General features: G+C 34.5%; 1 protein-coding gene across 1 annotated transcript; it reads left to right on the forward strand.

The window, feature by feature from the left end:
• The first annotated feature begins 230 nt into the window (after positions 1 to 230).
• On the forward strand, positions 231 to 9,255 carry LOC144964391 (uncharacterized). Its single transcript, XM_078898576.1, has 4 exons — positions 231 to 427; positions 4,076 to 4,247; positions 6,686 to 6,925; positions 8,626 to 9,255. Exons 2-4 carry the CDS (start codon positions 4,085 to 4,087, stop codon positions 8,814 to 8,816), a joined length of 594 nt encoding a protein of 197 aa, XP_078754702.1. The 5' UTR covers positions 231 to 427; positions 4,076 to 4,084; the 3' UTR covers positions 8,817 to 9,255.
• The last annotated feature ends 204 nt before the right edge of the window (positions 9,256 to 9,459 follow it).

Genomic DNA, 9,459 nt, shown 5'->3' on the forward strand with positions numbered 1-9,459 from the left:
TGTTTTTTTTTTCAAAAGACAACCTGAAGTCAAAATCTTTAGTAAAGCCAAATTGTTGAGGGATAATATTTGATTTTTATTTAAGAGATACACATACATTCACTAATTGATTTAAACATAAAATTATTCTCAGCCCAAACAAACAATACTTGATCCCATGAATGATTATCCGTTCACACAATACCCACAACAAACGGAAGTAGATGTGAACATTTTCTAGGAAAAACCAGTCCACATAGAAACTGGAACTGGAACTGGAAGCTGGAAGCTGGAAAAGAGGAGGAAAGGCAATAATATTCATCATATTAATTATGATCATAAGTGGAATGAAACCTCTGTAGAGGTTTTTAGTATCTCTAACGTAATTATCATGAAAATGAGCCAAATCGTGCCTCATTTCTCGGTCACTCTCATTTTCTTGTCCCAGGTACGTAAGTGAAAAAGTGTTTTTTTAGGGGGCGGGCGAGGGGACGGGGAGTTGGGAGTGGTAGAGTGGGTGTGTTTATTCGGTCATTTTTAACAGTAAAAGTTTCTTTAAAACGTAATCATACACCTCTTGTTTTTACCTCATTAAAAGATAATAGACAGTACTATTGCACTTTACAAATCAATGGTTCGTTGCCAGAATGACAAGTGACAGTTGAAGTATGGTCTGGTTGGTAATAGTACAAAGAAGTAGAGATGATCTGTCATGATAAGCACTTTCAATACTATCTATCACAACCAGCAGCTTTTCTGACTTTCAATTCTTCAAGTCGATTTTATGATCAACATTGGAGGCATTTGGTTTCTGTCTATGAGTGGGACATTTGCTTTGATGTTTTGTTTGTTTGTTTGTTTTTTTTTTCTTCTTTAGCTCTCAAGCGTTCCATATTACATTGGCCAAACAAAAAGTAAAAGGTTTTGGGCTTTGCAAATTCAATTCCTCTGAAAGACATAGCTTAAGACAAAGCTAAATCATGTTAATCACCAAACCACTCATTAGAATGTGATAGTTCATTTTGAGATAGTTTTTATATAATTCAGACCCTATCAGAGACATTAAGTACAATTATGTGTATGGCAGGGTCTCTAAAATACCTAAATGTCGACAAACACGAAGATTCAGTCAATAAGGTTTATTTTCATAAACTAAATCATCCCTTACAACTTATATATAAAAATCATGAATACATTCTTACTTATGGGTGTATGACAGGGTATCAAAGACGAACCTTTTTCCACCAAAATGGGCATAATCGAGTAATATTTCAAGTGAATAAAGGATAATTTTTAGAACAACACCAACATCAATTATCACTGATCAAATGTCATATTTTTTTTTGTATTTTGGGTCACTGAGCGTGAAAATGTCATTATTTTGAGTACACATTGAATGAATTGTAAGACATCACAAAGCCCTCTCATTTTGTCTACTCATATATTATGTGATGTGCTTCTATCAATAGACCCCAAAATGAGATAGGTGTTGTACGTTGCTGTGACAATTTCTATGAAGATCTCTCAATGTAAAAAATGTCAGCAAAAAAAAAAGAAAAAACTAAAATAAATAAATAAATGAAAATAACAACTAATTTTTGTAATCTCTGAGAATCTTTAGGGCATGTCATTAGGAATAAGAGTGACTCAAGCACGATCCCCTGTGGAGGCCCTGATAGGGCTAGCACTGATATGGACATTTTATCCTCAACTAGAACTTTTTTAAAATGTACAGTTTGGTAGGAGAGAGAAAACCATGAGATTAAATTAGTTTAGATTTCAATGTTTCATCTTTTCGAACAAGCTTTAATGGTGACGGGGATCCTGACAGCTCAGTTGGTAGAACTCTCGCTTCATACACAAAGGGATCAAGATAGATCCCGGGTGCAGTCGAGATTTTTTCCGACTCCCCTGAGCACCCAGGAGTGAATGGGTAGCTGAATCTGTTAGATTTGATGTGATAGACTAGTGTCATATCCAAAGGAAAGCAAGCAATTGTTATTGTCCATTTCACGTTATAGAAACTGGGATAAACTCCGGCTCTATGGGCCCAATGGCTCTGAAGGGCTTTTTTAATGGTGACTTTCCTTTTGTGTCACCAAAATCTACCTGTTTAGCATTTTTCTACCCCTTTTATTCATTGTAGTAACAAAATCAGTAATAGCATTGATTAGAGGAGACCTGCATCATCATTGTGCGGCTATGTGGTCTAGTGGTATGACACACGCTTTCGGATCGAAAGGTCCTGGGTTCGAGCCTCGCGCTCTGCGCATAGTTGAGTCCTTGGAAAAGGCTCTTTACTCACATTCTCACACCGTACTCAGGTGTAAAATGAGTACCTGGCCGTTAACAGCGGTGTCTTTGTCCGAAAAATTGTAATATTGCCTAACAGGCGGCATGTCCTGTCCTACATGTTAAATGTTGCTGTTGACCAGGGACCCCTGTAAATCGCTTTGAGCACATTTAGTGGATATTGCGCTATATAAAGCTCAATTATTTATTTATTTATTTATAATGTTGTAGACTGTGATGGACATAGAGGTAAATACACTAAAGTGTCCAATTGTTTCATTACGACATTATTTGACATATTCCAATGCTTTATTGACGGTGATGTAACTGTATCTGATTGACCAAGTTCTCCAATGTCCTGATAGTCCCAATGTCAGTTGGTAGAGCACTTGCTTCACACTCAAAGGGACCATGATCGATCCTGAGTGCAGTCGAAACATTTTATTGACCCCATGTCCACCCAGCAGTGAATGGGTAGCTGAGTCTGTTAGATTCTGCGGAATGTACTTTGCGATTGACTCGCGTCCTATCCAAAGGATAGCAAGCAATTGCTATTGCCCATTTCACCCTATAGAAACCAAGATAAACTCTGGCTCCATGGGTCGAATGGCTCTGAAAATAAAAAATTCTCAGCTTAAGTCAGTTGCAAAATTTGTTTTTTTTTTAAATTATTTTTATAAGGGGGGGGGGGGGGTGTTGATGTTGACAATTTTTTGAATTTCTTCATAAATAAAATAATTAATGATTCAAGAGAAGCCTTCCATTTGTCCTAAATTGATGAGGTTATATGAGCTCACTCATTAGAGTTAGTAATGCTTTTAGAGATAGTCATGAAAAAGGTTTTATCTAATTGGATAACCAAGACCAGTCATTAATTAAACAGGGTAGGGGAAAACTGGTGGTTATCACCCTAGAAGTTTCTCAAATTTACATGCAGGAAATATATATTAAGTTAAGCATACTAGGTAGGTTATTTTGTCTTTATATTTTAATTATAAAAGCCTGTACTTTCTAACCTTTGACCTAGACTTAATATTTGACTCATGTACGGGTCCTTAAGGGCGGTTTGGGTCTTTTCTGAAAAAAAAATTAATTACCTATATATTGGGCAGTTTTAATCATTCTGTATCGTCAATATAGGTTAAAAAACAACATTTATGGTGAAAATTTTAATTATCAGTGTTGATACGCATTTTGCGACCTCATTTGGGGGTCTGACATAAAAAAATATAACAATCTTGTGGCAAACGTTCCATAAAAACTAATGAAGGAATGGCCTCCATATTCTTCCCTCTTGTCAACATTGTACCATAGTGTGTCACCATAGAGAGATTTTATGGCTTTAGCTTATGGAATTTTTATTAGAACATTACAAAGTTGAGAATCAAAATGTTATGACAAAATTGATGTTAAAAATTCAGAATTAGGATTATAATTTAAAATTCACATATCTTATCAAAAAAAATCTCTCTTGAATCGATTCTGAGAAACGTTTGACACAGTTTCCCATACCCCTAGAAAATGACATATTCAGAAAACAGTAAAATGGCTTCCCGTTTTTCACACTTTTCTTACTACCTGTACCATTTTCACCTGTGTTTTTCGTGCCTTTATAGTCAACTTTAAGAATTTGGACTTCAATTATATTATTTCTAAGATAAAAAAATATAATTTTCCACCAAAATCTCAAAACCAATTTTTCGAAAGATTTTTAAAATAATTAGATCCAAACTGCCCCTTAAGCCAAGAAAATGGGGATAACCTTGCTATTGTGCTTTTCTCTTTCTTTTTTCTTGTTTCGCAGTAAGAAACCATGGCATATCTTTACTTTTTGGGAGGCATCCCACGAGACATCAGTCAAGAGGACCTAGAAAACTATATTTCAAATGACCTTGATGTGGGGTGCAATGTGGAATATGTGTGGTTGGATCCTCGTCACGAACGAAGGGCTGTCTTCCTTTCTTCAGAAAGACTTGGTAAGTATGAAAATGGATTCAACTATTGTTATATTATTATGTATTTCTTATTTAAGTTTTAACCATAAATCACACCATGAATTTAAAAATGTAAACTTGTAAGTGTAAGTGTATGTTCAGTTCAATACAATTCAATTCACATCTTTATACTTTTGTTGACATGCGTTTACAATTATTATTAAAGCAAATATTCAAATTATTGAAATTTGATTCAGATAGTACCATGTACCACACACATGCACATACACACACACACACACACACACACACACACACACACACACACACACACACACACACACACACGAAGCAGATTGCCATGTTACGTATTCTAATATTCACGATTTTGTAAAAATGGGAGGTAATTATATTTATACCCTTGTTTCTATACTGTTTGTGTAATAAGTCGACCTAAAGAGTTGCCCTAAACTGTACATTATTGTGTTAAGATTTAGGATTTCTATCATCAAAGTCTTTTGGGCTACAACACTCTTTCTCAGTCACCTCTTTTTTGTGTGTATGGCACATGGTATATGCCCTGGAATGTCATAAAATACATTGTAGGTTAAAGAGTTGTTTCTTGTTTTTTTTTTTTCACAGGACGATTTTGCTCTCCTAGGAATATGTTCAGTATAATCATCATGGCTTATCCATACCTGCCTATTATTACGGACCGTCCGTAATTTTGACAGAAGTGTAAGGACAATTACGGACTTACAGAAATAGAAGAAATATTACTGATACAAATGGTCGCAACGTTAAATTAAAAAATAACATTTTTTTTTTCATTATTTACCGCATGCTACAATAAAAAATCTCAATGCCTGGTTGGCTGGCGACAAGTGACGTCATCAACTCGACGACACGGAAACTTTACTCTCATCGGTAGACACAGTGCAGTGTCAAAAGTAGGTCATCAATAAGCATATTATTATGGGGGGGGGGGGGGAGGGGGGGGGGAGGCATTGGCATATATATATAAAGGGTGTATCTATCATTATTTTTGTTTGCTTTAGTATTACTGAAATCTGACCATTAATTACTGATGAGTTTTGTATTTCTTACTGAATTGAAATTTTCAAGTAGGCAGGTATGCTTATACCTCCTGGACATGGCCTCTGTAGCGGCCAACCGAATCAAGCTTCTGTCCTGACCCATCCATCGTTCCACAATCGGTCACCGGCTTATTTATCCATTCACTGATGTTTTGTGACATCTACTTCTTGGTCTCCCTCTCCCTCTTTTACCCTCCACAATTCCCTCTAGAAACATTTTTTTTCAAGAGTTTCATGTCTCTTGATATTTCCAAAAAAGCAAGTTTTAGTTTCTATATCATCTTGATGAGATATGGATCCCTAATCCCAGGGACTCTTTCACATTTCGGTTAGTTTCCTTTGCTGTCAAGGGAATGCGGAGAATTTTCCGGTAGTATTCAAAATGCATTGATTTTGTTCTCATCGTTTTGTTTTTTTTGTGATTGTCCATGATTCACATCCATATAATGCTGTTGGAATTATGCATGTTCTCAATATTTTCAATTTCTGTTGGATGCTTTCACTTTTCCATAATGTCATCATTTTGTCAATTTTGTTTGGGCAAGTGCTATCCTCCTTTGGATATCAGAGGTCAATTCTACATTTGCCTCTATTCTTGCTCCAAGACATACAAAATTGTTGACATTCTCCAGTTTTTCTCCTTAACCAGAATTTGAGCTTTTGGACTTTTATCAGTGCCCATTGCTTTTGGTCCTCTTAGCATTTAAGCACAGGTCTTTGTCCTCACTCTGTTGTTTTACAGATTGCACTAACCTGTCTAGTCCAGAAGGCGTCGTTGACAAAAGTGCAATGGGACCTCTTTAATTGGGAAATGTGGAAAACAATCAACTGTATTTCCCCGTTTTGATCGGGAGGAAGAGATTTCATGTGTCTGACAAATTTTAGAACACTAAATCCCTTTTTTAACTCACTCAACCCTAACACCGACTATATCCGTAGCATACCTGGGGTTACTTTTAACCCATGCCTATTTTTAATTTTTTTCTGAGACAAATTATAGGCGCAGTATCAAAGCTAAAGTTTTAAATTTTTACATGTAAATGGTATCTGGATAAAGATATCTATGCACATGCTCCATTTTAATACATTTTTTTTTTTCAATTTTGAACAGTAGCAAAAGCTCTAGGATTGAGTGGGTTAAGGCATTCATTCTAGATGTTCAGCTCTGGATAGACTTTGAATTTGTTGGTCTGACAATGGTAAACCGGTTAATTTTTTGTCTTTATTTGAACCATTATTCTTTTTGTTTTGGAGGGAGTGGGGAATGTTAAGAGTAAATGAGATGAAATGGCAGGACCGTGATTACCAATACAAGTCCCCAATGCAAAGAGGGGTCAATAATATACATTCCTGTAGTTTTGAATGAGTTGATTTTATTTTCAGATATCACAAAAATTCAAAAGCTGATTGAAAGGAAGGAATTGAATGACAAATTCTTTATCTTGATGAGGAGAGAAACAACAACCTATCTTTATGTGGAAGTTCCCAGAATGAAATGTGAAGCATTAATCGATAAACTACCATGGTTATTTCATCAAAGAAACAATGGCGGAAGCAAAGTCGAGAATATAGTTGAAATTAAAAAAGGAATCAACTTCAAATTGACTTTCCAAAATGGATGGGGTAAAATATTATTTATTTATTTATTTATATATATATATATATATATTTATGCATTTATTAAATTATATGATTTATATAACTAATACTTGAATATATGAAGAACAATGGTTTCAGTTTCTGAAATTGCCAAAAACTCCAAATTCCATGATTTTGACCATTTCCACTTTGAAACGGATTTTCTATTATATTTTATTTATTTTTTGGTGCTGTGTCAAAGTGGTTTAGAGCACGGTCTTCAGACCGATGCCAGTCTGAAAAAAAAAATATTGCTGTCAGCAAATAAAGTTCAAGATATTAGTCCTGGAAAAGCGGCATGCACCTTGATAAAGGTGATGGGACATTTACACACAATAATAAATAGTCTTTGAAGAAAAGTTTGAGGTTGCTGTAGAGTTTATACCCCTTTGTTATGTAATGGACTTGTCTTTACACATCATTATATAACAGTGTAAAGCAACTGCCAAGATTTTGAATTTGAACTGTTCAGAAAATTAAAAAGAAATAAATGTACATTATTTAAATCATGGTGTTTACTGTGTATATGTGCTTTGTCATTGAAATCTTTCGTACTACTAATCAAGTCACTGTCGTACTCTTGAAAAACATGTATTAAAAAATTTGGCCAGAAAACTCATCTTTAAAATATCGATCAGATTACATGACATAATTTTATTTACTGATATTGAAAAATATAGGTTGAAAAATGTAGAAGATACTGTGATTAACAAATAACATTAACCAGATAATTGCCAAATTTTGGAAAGACATGTATTTAAAAATTTGGCCAGAAAACTTTTCCTTCAAATATCGATCACATTACACGACCCTCATCTTGGCAAAAACTCTCAAACTGAAGATTTTAAGAAAGACTTCACAATGTGTCAGGTTTGAGAGTTTTTTGCCAAGATCAGGTCATTTAAACTGATCGATATTTGAAGGATATGTTTTCTGGCCAAATTTTTAAATACATGTCTTTCCAAAATATGGCAATTAACTGGTTAATGTTATTTGTTAATCACAGTATCTTCTACATTTTTCAACCTATATTTTTCAATATCAGTAAATAAAATTATTATTAATTTGGAAAAGAAATCTTGACCTTTTTTTATATTTTCTGTAGCAAGTGACGACTTACTGCAGATAGTTTTCAACGTTAGATCATTATTTTGTTAAAGTTTAATGTATATTAGATTTATACGTTCAGTGAGCCAAACATCAAATTAGTTTTACTTTGTAACTTTGAGCATCATGACACAAACCCCGACCATAGATATCTCCAGGTTTGAAATTATAAATACTAGATGTATCAACATTATGTTCTCATAATATTCTATTTGATGCAGCTATGTGGTCTACTGGTGTGACACTCGCCATTGGATCAGAAGGTTCTGGGTTCAAGTCCCGCTTTAAGCAGTGCATAGTTGAGATCTTGGAAAAGGCTCTTTACTTTGCATTCTCCGGTTCTCAGGTGTACAATGAGTACTTGGCTGTTAACAGTGCTGTCGCTCTCCGAAAAAAAAATTTAATCTTGCCTAACAGACATCATGCTCATCCTACTTGCTAATTGTTGCTGTTAGTTAGGGACACCTTGTAAAGTGCTTTGGGGCATGTTTCATGGATATTGCGCTATATAACTGTTCCATTAAAACATTTTTTTTATTTTTTAAATTCATTTTTATTCTAATATTTTTCATTATCAGAAGCAATTATGAATGTTGTGAAGTCCCATTGGTTTGTTCACGATACCAAGTCAAAGTCACTCCATTCTTTGCCTGTTTTGAAGAGAATTATAAACAACAAAAAGAGCGCTATAAGAAACACAAAGAAAAGGAACTCAAGCAAATGGATGACAATGAAAATACGACTCACAAGACTGAACCTCCAAAAATAACTCTGAAAGCAAAAGATGAAAATATCAGTCAACACAATACTGAACCTCCAAAAATAACTCCGAAAGCAAAAGATGAAAATATCAGTCAACACAATACTGAACCTCCAAAAATAACTCTGAAAGCAAAAGATGAAAGTATAAGTCAACCAGTTAAACAAAAGAAATTCAAGACAAGAAAATCTTTCTCGACTCAACTCAATGTGTTTTGTATAGTTGCTTGTCACTCCCTATGAAAACTCAGGAACTGTGTCCTAATGTGGTACTGGCTGTGAACATGCAAGATGGAGTATATCAATGAAAGGGCCCGAACCTCTTCTGTGCCGATTGGAGTCGATGATTTTACACCAATTCAGTCTTATTCATGTAAGTTCCTATTTGGATTATTCTTAACTTCCTGTCTGCGAACAATATAAAAGGCCTGTTCAAGTACAAGTTTATTTATAGGATTTAATATTGTTGTAATGGACAATATTTTGTGTCATTTTTTGGAGATTACTATTACAACAATGAGCCCATAATGAAATGGGTTATCAGACCTGCAAATAAGTGCTCCTCGGCTTTAGCCAATATTAATTACGATAACAACAGTTTTAATAACAAGTGAACTTTTAAAAAATAATATAAAGAAAAACTTCCAAAGAAT

Source organism: Berghia stephanieae, chromosome 2 (genome assembly GCF_034508935.2).
Source record: "Berghia stephanieae isolate SIO BIC M18660-M18661 chromosome 2, UCSD_Bste_1.3, whole genome shotgun sequence".
Classification (NCBI taxonomy): domain Eukaryota; kingdom Metazoa; phylum Mollusca; class Gastropoda; order Nudibranchia; family Aeolidiidae; genus Berghia; species Berghia stephanieae.

Coding starts and splice junctions, on each gene's coding strand:
- LOC144964391 (XM_078898576.1), top strand. CDS start 4,085: ATGGCATATCTTTACTTTTTGGGAGGCATCCCACGAGACATCAGTCAA. Junction 4,248..6,685: donor CCTTTCTTCAGAAAGACTTG/GTAAGTATGAAA, acceptor TTTTATTTTCAG/ATATCACAAAAATTCAAAAG. Junction 6,926..8,625: donor GACTTTCCAAAATGGATGGG/GTAAAATATTAT, acceptor TTTCATTATCAG/AAGCAATTATGAATGTTGTG.